Source organism: Micropterus salmoides, unplaced genomic scaffold (genome assembly GCF_014851395.1).
Source record: "Micropterus salmoides isolate LMB-PRFRI ecotype aquatic unplaced genomic scaffold, ASM1485139v1 Ms_hic_scaffold_10, whole genome shotgun sequence".
In the NCBI taxonomy this organism is placed as follows: domain Eukaryota; kingdom Metazoa; phylum Chordata; class Actinopteri; order Centrarchiformes; family Centrarchidae; genus Micropterus; species Micropterus salmoides.
Genome location: NW_024040041.1, coordinates 27,922,049 through 27,942,291, shown reverse-complemented (window position 1 = coordinate 27,942,291; position 20,243 = coordinate 27,922,049). Strand labels below are relative to the sequence as shown.

Genomic DNA, 20,243 nt, shown 5'->3' with positions numbered 1-20,243 from the left:
ATTTTTCTCTTGCCGCCATAATCCTTTCCTTCCATAATTCTTCTCTGCTGGCCACCTCCTCTCCTATGTATAATATAATATTGTGCTACTGGCAATTAAAAAATTCAAAATGGCTGCTTTTCCCCTTTACTTTTTATGTCACTTTCAGTGACAGAGATGTAATAGCTTGCTGTAGAGGGTAAGCACTGTCCTGGCTAGATAGTTTTGTTTGTGTGTTTACGTGTGTGAGTGTGTGCTCATTGTGGCTTTACTCATCTGTTAAATTAAACACATCGATTCATCTCTAAAATGATCAATATTATAACACAGAGCCATGGCTGGCTTTAAAGTTATTCTGTCATACTTGTGTGTTTAAGTACAGTATGCTTACTGTATGTATGTATGAAATGCTTATTCTTCATTAACAGATACCCAGCCTGCTGTAGGTAAGCGCTTTGCTTTGGGATTAGTGTGTTTATGTGTGTCTGTTCAGTTTCAGCTTGTCTAAAGATAATGTAGTTGTCTCATTGAATAGGCTTATACATTGTCTTTAATCCAATCTTTGATGAACAGCTTTTTCATTTATAATCACACACACACATACATCTTTGAAGTCTGAGGAGACTAGAGCAGTACAGAGGGAAGTGATTTAACCCTTTATTGTCCACACGACTAATTTCCATGTACCAACTGTTTCTTTTCATTCAGTGAACAATGAGCCTAGGGATGGTAAGGAAAAGACACAGCACACTATTGCCCTGTCTGCTTGTGCTTTCTGTTTCTGTGCTTGTTTTGTGCCAACCACCCTGTGTGTAAGTGGACAAGGGAATATGTTACTGAGAGTGACAGACTGAAACTGTTCCTCCCAGAAGCCTGGGATTGCTCTGGTGATAGCCATCATTGGTGCTTAAGATCAAAGGTTTTCACACAGATGGATTCATTATTGCTTATGAAGATTATCATTTGCAGCGATATAGCTTGGAAGATGTCTGGACATTGAGTATAACAAAATTCACAATCATTTAAAATACATTCATGTCGCAAACAAAAGTGACAAAGTGCCTCACAGCAAATAGATAAAATACAAGAAAAGGATGAAAACAATGCAAAGACACAACTTAAAAGCAACTTCACAGCAAATTCATCAGATAAACTGTCAGATGAAACAAACAGGCAGTAAAATAAGTAAATAAAATACAGATATAACCGAGAACAGAGAAGTTTCTGACAGCGTCTTGCAATAAAAACATGCTTTCAAAGTGATTAAAAGTAGTGGTTAGATTGCTTCTACCAAAGCATCTGAGAGAATGTTTGAGGGTGTTTCATTGTGAAGTGAACTCGACTCTGAAATGAGCTGATGAGGTATAAAAAGTGACATATCCTGCCTGTACTTATGCCAGGTATATATAATATGTGTGTGTGATATGTTGATATACTACAGTATACTACTGCTGAATAATATTCCCGATACAGTTTTCATTTCTTCATATGCTGTATGGATAACATGAGATTGAAGTAATTTGAGACACCGCATGTTCTGTCTGGTGGTGGTCTGATGATAAATTGATGACATACTGAATAAGTAATAACTGTGAAATTACAGTACTATACATTCTATGTATAGTAGTATCTCGGAATGGATAGATATGCTACTATTTTAATTTAGTAATACCCTGGGATAGAATATTTAATAACCTCTTTTTCCATGGGTCCATAAATTCCTAATAGCTTCCTAATAGTTCTCTATGAAGGTTCCTAGAAAGCACTTTGCAATTTGGCACTGATTATAAGTAAAATACAGACAATGTTCAGCTAGTGAAGAACAAAATAATCAATTCCAATTGAATGCTGAGCTGATGTGACTCAGTTCAATTCAGTTAAATTTTGATTTATTGGCATGAATGTGTCAATATGTCAATGTGACTCTTTAAGTCAGTGTATAGCAGATGAAGATAAACAATGTGCAATTTGTCTATAGGCAAGTATGCAAGTCAACATATATGAAGAATACAGTTTCCAATAATCACCAAAAATTAATCAATCTTTTCCTGAGTTTAAAATGAAGCATTTATAACTGATTGACATAACTAAGTAAACTAAACAACAAGTTTAAATGACTGAATCTGTTGTTGGTCCATGCCCTCCAGAACTACACATCGAAGAGTTTTCTGATCTGACACCCTCATTGGCACGTCGACATCATATGTCTGTGCCTTCTAAAATTTGTTAGATTTAGGGAACACAGTTTGAATTAAAATAAGTCCTTTGTTAAGGTTAGGTCATTGTCACAGTTACAATACAAAACGTTAAAAGAAACCAATGTTGACTGTTGGTAGGAAATGGGAAACAAACAGCAGTCCAACATTTTGTTGTCCCATCTATCCACCCTGACCTCCACCTGATGTGTCACTCTTATAATTCCACCGCTTTTTCGCCCAATCGACAAGAGCCAGAATTTACCCTTTGCTAAGTCACACCCGAATACGCAACTTGCCAATCACAGCGCAGTATAGGATTCGCTCTGAATGAGATCCGACACTTTCATGGCTGCACATTCACTCTAATGCAAAAGGAGTTGTTTTCTAGCTTTCTTCTGCCGTATTTTTCCAACATATGGTCAAACACTGTTCCTGGGGCATTTGTAATAGTTACAGCAGCTACCCAGAGAGGCTGAAAGGAGAAGTATGATTTATTCTCTTTCCAAAACCTAAAATAAATCCAGAAAAATGTAGGCTGTGGGTTGTTCCTAATAACTTCCTACTGAATGTAACATTATAAAGCCCTACTGTTCTGCTTTTTAACAATTGTAATAATGAATAGAGGCCTACCCAGCTTTACAGTAACAGTGTTGATTCTTAATATCGTTGTATTTTGTCTCAGTCATCGTTGGATGCTGTGTTTCACTTGTACTGTGTGATTGGTTGGCTTTAGCTTCTATCTTTCGTTTTTTCACATTCGTTTGAGTCAGTGTGACAGCCTGAATACAACCTTTAAATGTATAATGCAACTGCAAAACTGTCTACCTCTTTCTCAGAATATTTATCTGGGGAGTGCAGTAATAGACAGAGGCAGCGATGACAGTTTGTTGGACTTAGCAACAGTAACTAAGGGGGCGTGGCTTAGCGAAAGGTCAATTCCTACGGCCACTAAAGGGCTTTGTCACTTGAATGTGAACATATGTTGTTTCTGTGCTTTTTCTCTTTCTCTTTTTCTCAAACTAAACTAGTCTCTGAACTCTGTGTCTAGTTTTCATAAAATGAGTACCAAATTACAGTTAAAGTTAATTCCAGGAAAGTTTCTAGAAATGATTAGGAAATTATGAGGAAATACCGGGCCTGTAATATAAACCTTTCCTTAATATTTTAATGTGGGCTGTTACCCAAAATATGAATAAGGTTTGTGGGGGAGTTTCAGCCAATTGGTCCCTGCAGGCTGTTGTACAACATCTGAAACTTCCATTCCCAGAGTCAAGGACCATGAGAGAGTTAATTTCACTTGCAAACCTCATCCCAAACACAACAAGTGTCCAATGTAACAGTGTAAACATTCAAAAGTGTCCCCCGGGTGCCATTCCAGGATCAGCTTTACCCACTTAGCATTCTAACTGAAACCCTTTAAATCATCCTGAACATCTGAACTTGGATATGTCCTCAGGGTCACTTTTGATTAAAAGATCAAATTAACTGAGCCCATAAAAGCAGAGAGAGAGGAAGAGGCGCGGGCGGTGTGGCTCTCTGAATTTATGGAGGCGCATGACCTCATTTGACACGTGACCCTGGATCCATTCTCTCAGCAACTGCTCTCGCCCAATGGATGTCCACCCAGGGCCCTACTCACTCTACTTGATTGGACTCGATGTGCCTTTATCTTTACCTGCTGCTTGTCCATAAACCTTCTTTTCACACTTACAGTATGTCTCACTCACAAAGCGAGAGAAACAAGAGAAACAGTTTATGTAGATTATGTACAATTAACAACCTCCTGACTTTGGCACAAATAAAGGGATTTTTGAACTTGATTGTTGAAGACATAACAGTTGTGTGTTTTTTGTAAAAGGAAAAAAAAACAGGATTTGTTAATTAGAGTCAGAGAGAGAAAGATGTTTTTTTCTTTGGAGTGTTAGAGCACGCTGATTTAACGTGTGAGTGTTCCTCACCTGAAGCCAAGATCATCATTGGGCCAATTAACACTTGTGTTAACAGCACAGATACTGTACAGACTGATGTGTTCCCCGCTCTCTCTTTCTTTTTCCCCCACCGAGGCAGAGTTACCTCCTGATGGTAAGAAAAATGAATATGTTAGTGTCTCTGTAAAGCATATCAACTGACAAGCAAACACCTTACAGAGGTTACATCAATTTACTTGCAAAAGAAACAAGTGAACGGATAAAAGAGCAGCTCGTTTTTTATCGCCAAGATAAGAGTATACAGCTTCAGCTTATGTTCTGTCAGGGTGGCAGAAGATTGCAGAGAGTCAACCTTAATGTGATGACTTCGGAGGTGATCTGAGGAGTTGCTTTATTCCCTGGGGCCAGTCTGTTCCAGGGGGCTCCTTGGTCGCCTGTCATTTGTCAGAGGGTCCCAAATGGTTTATGCAGTGTAACAGCAAAAGCATTAAGAAAACTCGTTGAATGGTTTTGCCTCACAGAAAGACTGTTCAGACTGCTGCTCAGTTTTAGTGCTTAATAACCGTACAAAAGGAATAGATCCCTGAGCGCAGAGGGTGGAATTTAGTGGTTTAAGACTTCTTATCATCAATTTATACTTATAAAGTTTCCCAAATGATCAGCAAATAGGCATTTCACTGTGCGATTAAGAAGACCGCTGATTTGGTGGTTTGCTTGGTCGACTTGTCTCCTGTTGACGTCTACAATTTGTTTGTTGTGTCTTTATCTGAGTGGCGCCCAGATTGTGATTTACAGCTTTAATTTGTCCACTGTGATTAATCTATTCAACACCCATCACAGATCATGTACCAGGGGAAGATCCTCAGATGTCCGAGCTGACTGGCCTGTTTGTGATGAGGCCGGAAAGTGTCACAGCAACAAAAGGTCTAAATCCTGAATGACCCACTTAATGCCAACGTCTTGTTGGAATACAGACAATTATTCTATTTTAATTAAATATTGTGTCTCATTCTTGTCCGTGGCAGGCAAGGACGTCACGTTTGTGGCTAAAGTTGACTCCTCAAACCTGTTGAGGAAGCCAAACATGAAATGGCTGAAGGGGAAGTGGCTGGACCTGGGCAGCAAAGCTGGGAAGCACCTGCAGTTCAAAGAGTCCTATGACAGGAACACCAAGGTATGTACAGTATTTTCACACTATATGTGTTAAATAACGTTTGTACATTCATTGTTACAGGCTCTAAGGATAGTTATGGCTCAGCTGATCCACCACATTTCCAGGCTGACATAGCTATTGGATAGAGTGATGTAAAATTTTGTAGAGATCTTCATGGATGAATTCTTTGATTATTCTAACTCTGGGTGGCAGTCCATAAGGACTTTGCTTATAAGGACCAGAGTCAGGACAGTCATCAGTTCTAGTCCAATGTGGACCAGTCAAAACAGAGGCAGACGAGTAGCTGGAGAGGTGCCAGTTTCACGTCCAGGGCACTGCTGAGGTGCCCTTCAGCAAGGCACCTAACCCCTGACTGCTTGGGTTGCTGCGCTGTGGCGACCCATCATCTCTCCACATCAACTGCATGTGCATAGTTTTCTATATGTGCTTAGATTTGTGTTTGTGTGTGTATGTATATTCAGGGGACAATAAAATAATAATATATTATTATTATTACTTATCTAGCACTTTCAACAGATCAAAGTTTAAATTTGCCATATACTGACCAAATAGTCTACCTGCAAAACTAATGACATCAGCCTTAGCTGTACTTTGTGTTTATCGCTGTTTAGGGGTGGTGATGGGGTAGAGGATAAGACACATGCCTTTGGCGTTGGAGACCTGGGTTTGATTCCCATTGTGATATCCGCAATTGTGTCTCTGAGCAAAACACTTAACCCCTAGTTGCTCCAGTGGTGTGCAACCTCTGACATATATGGCAATTGTAACGCTTTTATCCAAAGCGTCAGCTAAATGCGAAATTATTAATTAGCAAATGTTAGCATGCCAGTTGGCTAAATTAGGATGGAGCCTGGTATATATTATCTGCTATACATAGCATGTTAGTGTTGCTACTGTGAGTATTGAATGCTGTTGCAAAAAGATGCACCACTGTGTCTTGGTACACCCTAATAGAGCTGCTAGCATGGCTGTTGACTCTTAGTCTTACAAAGCAGTAAAATATGAAAACATTCAATGAATGCTCAGGTTTTATCAACTCTTTCCCCTATCATCTAACAACAGCTGTTTGACATGCCATAGCTATAACTGTTTGTTTGTGTGTGTGTGTGTGTGTGTGCCTCAAACTGCCTCTCAACTTTTAAGTAAAATAAGTGACATGCAAAACTATACTCCTACACTTATTTTGCATCACAGCTTCTTTATTCAATGGATATCCCACTAATGGGACACAGATGCACTTGTGATGCACGTTACATTAGTAACATTTTAGATGATACTGAATTTAAATATAATTTACATTCTTGCAGTAACCTATTTTGTTTTATTTGCATTGAAATCCTTTACAGAATGGTTTAAAACTGGAGGGAATGAAACAAATGTATTCAAACAAACTGCACTGACCAACCAGCTAACTGAGTGGAACTCAAATACATGCCACTATTGACCCGATCAGTTAAACTGTGTTGTCTGTAGCATGTGGTTATGAGCATGTACTGCAGATCCATGCATGTACATGTGTGTGTGTGCATGGGTGTTCATTTAATTGTTTGTATTCCTAGCGTATCATCCCCTCTCTCTCTGTCAGGTCTACACTTATGAGATGAGCATCATCAAAGTAGTGGATGGAGACGCAGGTGGCTATCGCTGCGAGGTCACCTCCAAAGACAAGTGCGACAGCTGCACATTCGAAGTCTCTGTGCAGGGTAGGTCTGGAGACAGACAATCACATTATTGTCATCTTCCATTCAGCCTATCCACCGTTACTATGTAACTGGCTTTGTCAGCCAATAACTCAGTGAGTGCGATACACATTAGGTTCCATCATTTAGTGGCCTAGCGAGGTCATCAGTCCATTATTCCTTTGCAGCTCAAGCCCGCTGTGTAATGAATTAACCTAGCCAAGCTCTCACCAGTCTTTCTCCTTCTGTCTGGTTTCAGCTGTACAAGAGGAGCAGCAGGACAACATCTTGGAGGCGTTTAAGCGATCGTGAGTGTCAGTGTCGGCGAGGGTCTGCTCAACATGTCACCCATCACACTGTCTCCCATATGCTCCTCTGTAGATCGCTGCCTCTGGGCATCTGTCAGTCTCAACGAGTGTCTCTGTCTGTGTGACTGTCTATCCCTCAGTAGTAGCTGACTTTGTGCGAGTCAGTCTGTGCTATTTCTTTCTTTCTATCACGTCTCAATGTGTCTGCCGCCTTGGTTTTTTGCTTCACCTTGAGTCCCTCATGGTTTAGCATCTTATGTACTTTGTCACATGTCTCGGTGACAGTCTCTGAAGGGACTTTTTTTATATGTATCTGTTTCCCTCACCGTCTATTTCTGTCTCTACTTGTGCTTGTGTGAAGTGTATGTATCCCCTGACTGTAGCTTTTTTTATTTCAGCTCTTCTCAGCTTGTATACTGTATGTGTGTGTGATCGTAAATTGGCCAACCCCTTTACACTGACACCTTGACACCACCTCCATATTTGTAATCTGTGTGTTAAAGCATAATTTCCTTCCCTCATTAGAGTGCGTGCAGAAAGGCATAGGTAAGATGAGAAGCACAAGAGGCAAAAAGACAGCATCACATTGTTGTTTAGACAGGATGTCAGTGAGCTTATTTGCAGAATGCTGATATAGGGTAGAGAGAGGGCAAGAGCGAGAGATGTTGGTGTGAGAAATGGAAAGTGAAAAGTTGGTTAAAACTCAAATATGTTGCTGAAGGCATAATGGATGAGTGTGTTAAACATCTTGTTATTTGGAGGTCATGCAGCTCAACCTCCAGAAGGTAAGTATGGAGAATCATGTTTCCTATTGGATACTCATCTGTGTGTTACTCTTAACATGTATTACAGTAGCACAATCAAATACATGTGGTCTTCATCTTTAGGATACTCACTTTTTTTTTTACTTTAATGCGTGTTTCGTGGCTGAAATAGCCCATGCTCTCCATAATGTGTATTGTTTCTTCTTCATGTTGTTGCTTTGATCGACTGGTTGGCCAGCTGAAAAGGTTAGTCTCATTCAAATGGATGAGGTGGCTGCGTTTTTTCACACAGGGCTAAATCTGGTCTGTACAAGGCCTTAGACTAGAAGTCAAGGCATTTCAGCTTCAAATCAGGGCACAATGGGTATTTTTCACTTTTTTACTTTTAATTTTACTTAGTTATTTATGATTTGCATTAACACATGAAAATTCCTCTGAATCATGTGTGTGTCACTCTATATAATCAGTTTGTGTCGCTGAGACATTTTAACAATTGTTTTCATGGGGAACATCAGCTATGCCTTGATGCAGCTACAGGCCCTACTGCAGCAGCTTCAAAGAAGGTATTTTTATTTATTTTTTTACGTGAAATGTTCCTAATCACATAGGCTAATGTAAGAGAGATGAGAATCTTGTGCTTTGCTCTTGATGCCCATGCTCACGCCATAAAAGAGAACTCATTATATTGACAACAGCAACATCCTTCTTTTAACAGCAATTAACTTTAGTGTAGATTCTGAAAAAAGGGTTTAAACAAACGTAATGTAAAAAAAGCCTGCAATGCCCTTTTTTCAAACATTTGGTGTTTGATGGTGGTGGTTAACTGATACAGTGCTGTCTCAGAAGTGCTCAAGTAGGCTGAAGTTGGAATTGGTGTGGCCGCAGTACACTGCTAACATCGTTTTCATGCTTTTCCAACCATTTGATGATCACGCGTGCCCTGTGAATGAGGCCATTATCACCCAGGGAGTTTTACTCCCATCAGGATGGCAAGGACAACATGGATGGATGCTATCCTTGGATGAACCGTTCATCCATAGGACAAACATGATCACTCAGAATGGCTTTGAATTTATTGGCATTTATCTTGCACTCTGAGGGGTTCAATGAGCCTCAACAATGCCAGGAAAACACACCGCACGCTGTAAAGGAGCTGCCAAAACTGTTCACAGTGGAAAACAACAAGCACTCGAGCCTGTAGACATTTATTGGCTTGTGCCACTTGTCACCTTGTTGAGCACAAGAGGGTGACTGATGACTGAAGACCACGTGAATTTTTCTCATGACTTGCAAATGTGCATGTGAGGGGTAAAAAAGGGTTTATATAGCGAAATGCAACCACCGTTTTCGCCCTCTGTGTATTTCTGAACATAGTATTGTACATGAAACTGCCTTTTTTGTTGTTGAATAGTGTGTACTTCCATTGATTGATGATGACTGTATGTCTCCTATAACATCAACCTTTTTTTCCCTGACAAAGCATTTGACCACTGCTCTGGGTCACATCCGTGCTAACAACAACACCTTAGCCCTCCTTCAGGACAGATGTACAATGTTTGTATTATTTTGCTTATAGCTTATTTTTGACATGCTTGTTGCTTACATGTGCTTGTCTATTGTAATTTATGTCTGTCACTTGAATTCAGGGCATGATGGTAGCTTGTAGTCCCCATCAAACAGTCTTCTCTATGTTCTTACTCATCCTATTTTTGCGTCTATCCAAACAAAGGATGAAAAAAGGGTAAGCTTTAACTACAGTCACTAATTCATTGAAACTCTGCTGTGTACTGTTTTATTTGCTCATTTTGTCTCTTTTTGATTTATAATTATCCTGTAATTTCTGCGTATTCATAGGTCTGTGTTATGTAGAATAAAAAGGGATGTTTTATTGAATGTATATTTCCTAATGCTCTTTTTTCCCTACCCAATTCACCAGTGTTGTAAATAGCATTGGTTTCTAAACATAGTAGAAAGACAATCCTCCGAATCTCCTTTCTTTTAATTCCAGTGGAGAAGCAGGTGAGGATGCCGGTGAGCTAGACTTCAGTGCCCTGCTAAAGAAAAGGTAAGATCATCTACATCAGCTGAAGACATACATAATTATTTGATTCTCTTTGTCCATTGCTAAAACACATTTCTTGAAATTATGCTTCTTTTTCTCAAAACTCTAAACACAAATCCATAACTTCTCACTCAATTCCCCAAACATCCTATTTTCAGGTCAAAATGAAGTTCTCCGCGCAAAATCATTCAGTCTCGCTGAAAAACCAAACTTTGCCCTCAGACATGACACACAGCCCTCAGAAACACACAAACACACACACACACACACTACAACACAGTCTTATACACTGGTGAGATAAATTCAAAACAATACTACAAAAACTAGTTATAAGTAATGTTGCTTGTGATTCTCCCCCTCAATAACCTTTTTACGTGATGAACACAATGTATACATTTGCACATTTTTTATTCCTTAGTGTACTGTACAGCACAACACACCAAATAACAAATTATTCTGCCCCAGCGTCCTGTCTTTGCTCCGGGGACAGGCCAAAGATTCTCCTCCTCCCCCCTACTCCTGCTCCACCTCCTACTACTCCTACTGTTCCTCTTCCTTCACCTCGTCCTCCTCTCCATACTGCTCTCCCTCCTCTTCCTCCTTCTCCTCTCTGGTGTCCTCTCAAATTTCTCTGGATCCATTGTTCCAAAACTGAATGAACTTGTTGAAATGATATTGTGAGCCAGGTTCAGGTGTGAAGAAGTTTCGGAGACTGATGAAGACTTAACATAGCATGGTTTATTGAGCCCGGCCGAGGAGATACAGTGCCAGCATACAACATGTGAACACGTCAAATGCCAACACCAAATCTGAAGGAGAACATCTTGTGCTCCCTTTTATGTTTCTGTCTTCCCCCTAGTGCCAGTAGGTTTCTCTATTAGGTCACCTTTCACCTAGAACAACTATCTATCTGAAGTTTAGACTCCAATGCTTCGTCATATTGGAATCTCTCACTATCCATAAGTTATACTCTAATCTGTGGAGCCAGTGAGTTCTTGTAAAGATTCAACCTTGTAAGATTCCCAGAGAACACTGATATCTGCTAGCCTGACGCCTGAGCTTCTGTCTCTTAACTAATCAGTCTATTGTTGTCTTCCTGACAAGGACAAGTACATGTGAGAAATACCTAAAGCTATAATGTCAAACACTTATGGGATCAGTTAAATTACTCTAAGCTAGACCTGTCTTACCTTTCCCTGTTACATCAATTAAGACACCTAAGAAATATTCTTAACAGTTCTGACTCTGGCCCTTTTATCTATCTGTTGAAGGTTCTGGTTGGTGTGTTATCAATCATGACTCTTTGTGTTTCCACCTGGGTAGCTGTGTGATAATTGAGCTCAAGCTGTGCTGATTGAGTGAGCAATATTGAATGTTAGTGTTTTCTCAATGACCGCATGGTGTAGGCAATGAGAAATGAAGGGATTTGTCTGTAGAGTTTAGGTAAATGGGTGTGCTTTTTGAAAAATGGAGTTATGGTTTTGAAATTTTAGTTCAAAAGCCTGGTTATAGTGTTTAAGCAAATGAGAGAAACTGTAAATGTGTTAAAATTGGTCCTCCCTCTGTTTTTATCTAACTCACAATCACACCCCTCTTAATCAGGGAGAAGAAACAACAGGAGATCAAAGAAGAAGTGGACGTATGGGAAATCTTGAAGGCAGCCAAGCCCTGTGACTATGAAAAGATTGCCTTTGAGTATGGCATCACAGACCTGAGGGGCATGCTGAAGAGGCTGAAGAAGATGAAGAAGGTGGAGCCAAAGAAGAGTGACGGTGAGGAGCGAGGGAAGAGACAGGAGAGGGGCTACGAGGCAAAAGAATACTGTGCGCTAGGAGTAAGGTGGCAGGCAGGAAACAAGAGCTCTTTATTGCAGTAGGCTGTAAATACCAGCGGCATTTAAAGGCCTCAGGGGAGAAGTTAATTGCTGGGACAACAGGTGGAATGTCTGTTAGCATATGCTTGCTGCCGGTTGGCACTTATGGATTATTTGGCTATTAAAGCAGTGGTTGAACTATTCTAACAGGAAACTCTCTTGTCAGCTTTCCTAAGGAAGCTGGATTCAGCCTACTCAGTGGACAAGGGCAAGAAGATCCAGCTCACAGTGGAAGTGACTGACCCTAACGCTCCAATCAAGTGGCTCAAAAATGGACAGGAAATCAAACCATCTGCAAAGTGAGCAAATTACCACTATTTAGGTGGTGCATTAGACAATATGTGTCTGTGTGAAATAGTACTGAACGTACGGAGTATACTAGCTTGCTTAATCTGATAATTGTTGGCAATTTAATGAGGTTGGACTACTGGAATTTAAACAATGGGACCAAAGATGTTGGGAAAGGTTAAACTGTAATATATAAAATTGGCTCCATGAAGCCATGCAAAAGGTGTTTTAGTAGCAACCTCCGTAACTGAGGGTAAAACACAACATTTTCAACCTTATGAAATTGTTGTGGCAAACTTGTTTGGAAACAGTTGCCAATTGCTGAAGCGAGGCCAATCTTTTTCTCCTTTTAGATCTGTCCCATTTCCATGTATTCATTTTTTTCCACTGTTAAAATATATATATATATATATATATATATAAAAACTTTAATAATCAAAATAACACTCTTCACAGGTAGAAACAGAGATATTGTGCAGTGACATGTTTCAGTTTTCTTGAGCCCAGCATCTCCTGACTTTACTGTTATAAGTATTGCCTTATAGCATCACTAACTTGTTATTTCACTTGGTACTGCAGTTGGAAAACATTAATGCTGGTTCAAAAGCTAATAGCTAACTGTATTACTGTGACTGTACATAGCAATTAGCATTATGAACAACTTGGAAATGACTGGACTAACTAGCATAAAGTGGCTAAATTGGCTAGACTTGATTAAACAGATTACTAGCTGTTCAGAAAACATATTACACCATGAAATTGGACATGGATTGGAAACCCACAGAGATGAGCCACAACAATCCTCTGTATAATTAATTTATAACTCTTTAGGAACAAACTCACCTTGAGATATGACAAAGAGTAGCTATAAATGTTAGTTTGAGCCTCTTTAGCGGCCCGAGCTCTCTTTAGTGTCTGTGCCGCTCTCCTCTTTGCTCTTTTCCCTTCCTCCTTCAAAGGCTTCTTTTGGTGTTTTATTGAAGAGGGTACAGCTGTTGAGAGTGGTATTTTTTCAATGGCTCCACCATCTGCCATTTTGAGTAGCTTCATGCTGTTCATTGAAAGTGAGACCGTCCTCTTCCTGACAGTTACTAAGGGAGAGGGGACTTTTTGTGCCTTGAATGGAGCCTCCCAGGAGGTTCTTCCAGGCAGTGCACTGTGGACATTGAGTCGAACAAATCAAATTTGTTGGGTTACAGAGTCAGAGCCATTGGGATTAAGGTTTTCCAAAAAGAGCTCCGGCTTCCTCCCACCGTCCAAAGACATGCAGGCTAGGTGAATTGGTGTCTCCAAAATTGTTCTTAGGTGTCAGTGGTTGTTTGTCTATGTGATGGACTGGCAACCTGCCTTTTGCCCGATGTAAGCTGGGATTGTCTCCAGCCCCTGCGACCCTGTACGAAGAATAAGCGGTTGACGATGGATGGATGGAAGACCTGACGTGTACATACAATTTCAAAACATTTGTTTACAGAAACTAAATTCAAATGTAACGCTATTTTGATCATAAACATTATGTTTTACTCCCACACAAACAACTCTGCCTCAACTGTTGTTCAGCCCCACAGTAGGTAACTATTAATTCAGTGTTAAAATTTGACTTACTGTTAATGGCAGTCGCCACCTTAAGTTATCCAATGACGTGAACACTTGTAACTAGTAACCATGGGAACATTTACATCACTACCTTACATTGTGTGTAATGAGATGAGGTGGCATTATTGTCACAATGTTTGTATAACAAATGTAGAAGTGTGGGAGCATATAGTTGTGTATGTGCATAAACACATCTGAAGGTCTGTCCAAGAATGTGTGGATTCGTTGTTTTGGTCTATAACTGTGAGTCACTCAGTTGTCTTCAGGCCCTCTGCATTTGACTGTAACTGGATTTGCTGAAAGCATTTATTCATTATTCTCTCTCCCTTTCCTTGACTCTACTGTCTCTCTCCTCTTGTTTGTTCTTTATCCTCCTCGTATAATCTTCCTCCATCATCCCTGTGCGTCCAGGTATGTGTTTGAGAGCGTGGGCAACAAGCGGACACTCACTATCAACAAGTGCAACCTGTCTGATGACGCAGCATACGAGTGCGTGGTTGGGGAGGAGAAGAGCTTCACGGAGGTTTTCGTCAAAGGTATATGAGTCACCGTCTTTGGAGGAATCCTTCTTTCAGGAGGGAAAGTATTTTTTATATATTTTCTTTTCCTGCTAGGTTTAGCAAATGATGTCATTTGAGTGTTGAGAGGCTTGACAGCTCTCTTCCCTTTCAGCGTCTTGTTTGTCATCTGTTTATTTCAATGCTTTTATGCCACACAGTTGCATGCTGCTCTCTGTTGTCTGCTCGCTCATTTTTAATGAGTAGGTGGCGAGTTTTGCTTATTGTCATGTATCATTGTTGTTGTGCTGTGTTGTTGTGCTGTACATATTGATGTGCTGTCACATTTCTTAGAATTTGACTGATATGCGTGTTTTTGAAGGCCACTTTGATTACTGTTCATTTGAAATATTAATATTTTGTGTTAATATTCAGTATATTTACATATTTACAAAAATGTTCCAAATAAGTACGACTGTTTACTCTTATGCTGTACAGTTGTATGTGATATATTTAGTTAAAAATAGTAATATGGAAACTTTTTAATAGAAAAGGGTTATATTATATTACATTTTATTAGTATAAGACGTGATCAATCTAACTCTGGTGCTTGTATCTATCTCTTTAGTGTCCTTTTTTGTCTAGATGTAATTGGGTCTACAGCTTCTGCATTAATCTCATGCTTTACTCTGTGTGCTGCACATCCTGCTTTTCAGAGGCCATACAAGAACACGGACACTGCTCCCATGCAGCTACAGTTTATGTATGTGTGTACGCTGTTTGTCCGTAAAAATGTCATTCATGTTTCCATTAGCAAACATTTACATCAGTACTTTTTGTTGTCATTCAGGTTGACATTAGTGGGGGCAGTGGGGAGTTCAGCAGATTGTTGTGACACAGATGACAACCAGTCAAAAGAAGCAGTCACAGTACTTTGCAAAGACATAAGGCAAACATTTTGGCCTTTGCTTTGTTCTTTTATGAAGTGATTATCAGGTGAATGTTTTGTTTAGTAACTTTGCTTCATTTTTCCTAAATGGTAAGTTTATTACTTAATTATCCTTTATTGAAAAGGATTCCTGAAGATTTGTTCAGACAGAAAGCTTAGAAGATTATTACGTCACATAAATTTCCACAAATTTGAATCATATGTGAAGTCTATGTTTATCCACCTCCAAATCAATCACGAATCACTTCATTTAAGTGAAGTGAAGTTCACAGTTCAGTTAATTTGAAAGATTCCTAGTCACTGCCCTAAGCGAAGCAGTTGCCGATCTGTCTGCTTCCAGCAGGTTGATAATCCAAGCTGTAACATTCAGTTCAGCACAAAACTATCAAATAAAAGCACCGCACATAAGATTAATGACAGAGTTATCAGATAATGCGCTTTTAGGAAGTAACATGCTGTGAATCACAGCTGAACTGACCAAAGCCATTGATTTGATCAGGAACATGGGGGTTTCGATCAGTTCAATTTGCCTCATGCACTACCTGAACACACCTTTTTAGAGTTGTTCTCCTCAAACAAATAAATAGGCGGTTGTTGCAAACCAGATTAGAAAACTCACACATGGAATTACTGCTAAAAGTAATGCAACTCATATTAAAAAACTAGGCATTTAGCTCAGATCAAAGTTGAAGGTAAACATGGCCTCCATCCTTAACACCTACTGTATTGACCACCTGCTGTAACCTACTACCCTTTCAGAGTCAAACTGCTGCTTTTTTCAAGTTCAAGTCTCCATGTATTCCTGAGGGAAATGTACTTTGAGAAAGCACAAATTACACTGAAGACATCAAGCTCATTTCACCAAACTTTTGTGAGGCCCGCAGTCAAATTGTACATGCTTCTGCAGCGCTGTGACTGTGGTTCAGAGGTTCTGGGCTCTCCAGCTGAGGTTGAACAGAATTGAGACGTCCGGAGGGGGACTGGATGCTGACGATGACAAATAGCTGAGGCTAGCAGAGCATCAAGCATCACACCATGTGGTTACACAATGTGACTCCCACTACCTCAGGAGACTCGAAGTAACTTCCACCTCTACAAGACAGGTGTGGTTGGTGGCATTGATATACTTCTGGAGTATATTGTGCTGTTATCCAAATCTAAAAAAGGGTGCACACTTCTGTATGTTAGTCTTTTCTACTTATTGAGAACGCTAAAATACATGCCACCCACCACCGATCCACAGAGGAGGAAAGGGTACAAAAATACCTGAAGCACAGCTATGTTTACAAGTAGAAAAGTGTGGAAAAACTATCAAGTAAAATTAAAGCTGTAGCGACTAGGTTTGGATGATATGGTTGAAATCAATAACACATAATTAAAACAGATGTTTTTCTTATAAAATAATCAAATTGTTTATTGTTCTTATTAAAGAAGTTCAAAGTGATGTTGATGTGCAATTAATTGTGTTCAGCTTTTATACACCACATAAGACAAAACTGTTTACACTGGTAAAACAAACACTTCAGTATTTCATTTTGTTAGTACAGTTTGCTTGGAAATGATTCTGCCCCACCAGCTCCTCATTTAAGCAAGTTGAATTTCCACTTACTTTTGCTTGATTTGGACTGTATAGCCTACAGCTCTGTATTATCCACCATGCTTCTTTTATCCTCCGCTCATGTTCCCGGTCAGTGTTACTCTGGTGATTTAGATAGGTACAGTGCCTGTACAGTAAGTGAGAAACATAATACAGTAGTACAGTTTCTTAATTACTCTGTACCACACCGTTGTTTTAAAGTTTGACTCAAAGCTTTGCATTCGTCTTCAGAGCCTCCAATCACCATCACCAAGCTGCTGGATGATGTTCACACTGTGGTGGGTGAGAAAGTGGAGTTTGAGGTGGAAGTATCTGAGGAAGGAGCCAACGTCAAATGGTGAGCATGAATACCCTTTGGTTCACTCTGATATCAGTTAATCAGGAATGTATAAGTCATTTAAAAATCTGTCCTGGCATACCGTGCTAATGGTGCATGCCCTTCCTACAAATATCCCTGTATAAATTAATAAACATAGTCCAATCAGACAAATGCTTGCAGTTCCTGTAAAACAACAATAAAAAGTCTGATAGTTGGCAGAACTCATCTAGCACATTACTTATCATTAGCAAGAAATATTTTCAGTTCAGGTAATAACAGCAACATACAGTAAATGCCAAACATTAAAATGTATAACAGTATTGCCATAAATTGCCAGATGTGTAATTGACAAGGAAGTTAGAATCTAGTTTGTAGCTGTGGAAACTCTTACATATGGAATTAAAAAATGAAGAAAGCAGAAACAAAAGCTAGTATGCAAATAACACCAGACAGCCAATTTCTTATGTTTGCTAATAATTATTTTCTGACAAATGTGCAAACACTGCATTGCGTGTTTTGTATTGTTACAGTACTCAACACTCAAAATCTTGCCTGTGATTTTTTGGATATACTTTTTGAAAAGCTTGACAGGCTGTTAACTGGAAAACTGTTCTCACTGAATTCTGAATAGCAAAGATCTTTACATATATAAACAAACTGATATCAATATGATCGAAAAGGGGTGGTGATGGAACTGTGGATTAGACACATACCTTTGGTGTGAGAGAATGGGTTCAATTCCTCACTGTGACACATCCACCATGTGTCATTGAGCAAGACACTTAACCTCTAGACCTCTGACATATATAGCAATTGCAAGTCGATAAGAGTGTTTTTCCTATAAAAATGACAAGATTACAGTTGCTATGAATGTAGTCCCTAACCCAAACATATATCTGAGAAAATGTTCACGTTCTGCACCATTTAAAAGATGTGCCAAAGCCTTGTGATCCCCAGAGGCTCTAGTCATGAAGAACATTTCAGACATGTCAATCAGATTTTTTTTACCATCTCTATGTGTTGAAGTATCACTGAAGCATGTGTGTTTGTGTATATTTCTCTTCTCAGGATGAAAGATGGAGTTGAGCTGAACAGAGAAACGGCAGGTTCAAAGTACAGGTTTAAAAAGGATGGGAAGAGGCACATGTTGATCATAAATGAAGCTACCACAGAGGATATTGGAATGTATTACGTCTTCACTAACGGTGGAGAGTCGAAGGCAGAACTGGAGGTTGAAGGTACTGTTTCCTCTGTCAAGTCATTACCAGTGTTTGACATTCCCTCCTAACAAGTGCCAACTTTGATAGTTGCAAGCTTCTGGTGTGTTTTTGACCAAGTGGGCTATTACAAAGTCATTACAGCAAACATTGGTGACCAGGCTCATCACAAACAATCTGGAAGGCACACAATACAAGTCATACCACTGAAAATCTAAATGCAACAACAAATTGCGTCTTCAGCAACAAATCAAGCTTACTTACAAAAAGACACAAACTAAGTCAAAAACCAAATGTCTAAATCAAACAACCAAAAGCTTTTTCATGACATGAACTTACAATGTATCTTATATCGCTGAATGCTTCAACATGAAATCTAGAAGTGTACTAAAATGAAAAAAAGAACCCACTTAAATTCTCACACAACGCATTTAAATCTAACAGCAGCAGAGGCATCAACTTGTGGGTGATCAGCTGTTGTAAAAGTTTACAAGTACTTCAGACATGGCTGTTCAATAACTTGAAGAAAAATTACACATCAGCACATGTTGATGTTTTCCATTCTGACAAGCATGAAAAACGACAAATTAGTCATTACTCATGTCATAATTAATATTACTTAATTAATCCCTTGTATCAGTAGTTCGTCACACTGTTCGTCATGCTAATTTTCTTTTACACCTCCGAAATTGATGGCTGGGTCCTGTCTTACCCTTCAGAAATCAGGCTGTCTCAGTTGCTGCATACTTACAAGCCAGACAAGTCAAGTGTGAGAAAATGTCTGTCCCTCCTCCTCAGTGGACACTCCAGTCAGAGTTACAGTGCACTAGATAATCAATGATGAACATAGTGTTGCATCCTAGATTGCTAAATCAACTGAATAAGGTGCTCCCCAATCATGGAGGAACACCCCGTTGTTGTTGTGTCCCACGGTGTGTGATGTTAAAGATGACATCCACAAAAACACTGGTTAGAGTGACATTACCAGGCTGTTTTTTCATAACAGATAAGTTCCCAAAAAATATTAATGAATGGTCTACTAGCCACCGGTTTGAGGCACTTTTCCCCTTTTAATTTGTTACTTCAAACACAACATTTTAAAGGCTAAAAGTAGGTGTGGTGTCCAAACAATAATGTTGCGATGATGTGTTGAGAAGAAACCCGCTTGACACTGTTCTTGATCATAAAGGTTTATTAAATCAAGGAGTTCAGCATCAATTACAAGCTCTGCAGCAGCTTGGAGAGTGACCCAGGCCAATAGCCACTCTGTCTCTCTGTACATCAAACAAAGCTTATATAGGGTGTGTTTAGGTGTATGTTAGATACCATAGAAGGGTTCAGTACTATTCTGAGGTAACAAAACAAGGGGTTAGAGGTAAAAATCTATAGAAGGGTTCAGTCCCTACATAACCACCAATCACTGCTCTCCCCGTAGAAGGTCACTGACCGTCTGTCCTGCTGCTATAGTGCTATTTTGAACTGTTATGAGTCAAATATTGGATACTACATAAGTTTTACAGGAATAGTTCAAAATGTTGAGAAATAGGCTAATTTGGTTTCTTGCTGAGTTTTATGAGAAGATTGATAACACTCTGCGGTCCGTATGGTAAATATGAAGCTATAGCCAGCAGCCAGTTAGCTTAGCAAAAGGACAGGAAACAGGAGAAACAGCTAACTAAACTTAAGGATGTTGCTGCTCCCGGCCAAGAAATATTTCAGCACATACTGTAACTCCAGGAAAACACACAATTTGTCGTTTACTGATTAAACACACAATATATAATATGTTAATTAGTGAGGTGATTAGAGGTGCTAGTA

At 39.5% G+C, this 20,243-nt stretch overlaps 1 protein-coding gene across 3 annotated transcripts in view; it reads left to right on the top strand.

Moving 5' to 3' along the window:
• The window catches only part of mybpc2a (myosin binding protein Ca), a 56,240-nt gene that overhangs the window by 21,900 nt on the left and 14,097 nt on the right, over positions 1 to 20,243 (top strand). For 2 of the 3 annotated variants that reach the window (XM_038706454.1, XM_038706463.1), the window contains exons 4-14: positions 4,946 to 5,029; positions 5,131 to 5,279; positions 6,865 to 6,982; positions 7,218 to 7,266; positions 9,760 to 9,771; positions 10,039 to 10,095; positions 11,695 to 11,864; positions 12,132 to 12,264; positions 14,258 to 14,382; positions 17,121 to 17,226; positions 18,277 to 18,446. In XM_038706454.1, coding sequence (XP_038562382.1) covers positions 4,946 to 5,029; positions 5,131 to 5,279; positions 6,865 to 6,982; positions 7,218 to 7,266; positions 9,760 to 9,771; positions 10,039 to 10,095; positions 11,695 to 11,864; positions 12,132 to 12,264; positions 14,258 to 14,382; positions 17,121 to 17,226; positions 18,277 to 18,446 — 1,173 coding nt within the window. The remainder of the gene's footprint in view (positions 1 to 4,945; positions 5,030 to 5,130; positions 5,280 to 6,864; positions 6,983 to 7,217; positions 7,267 to 9,759; positions 9,772 to 10,038; positions 10,096 to 11,694; positions 11,865 to 12,131; positions 12,265 to 14,257; positions 14,383 to 17,120; positions 17,227 to 18,276; positions 18,447 to 20,243) is intronic. The other variant, XM_038706471.1, reaches the window with a different exon arrangement.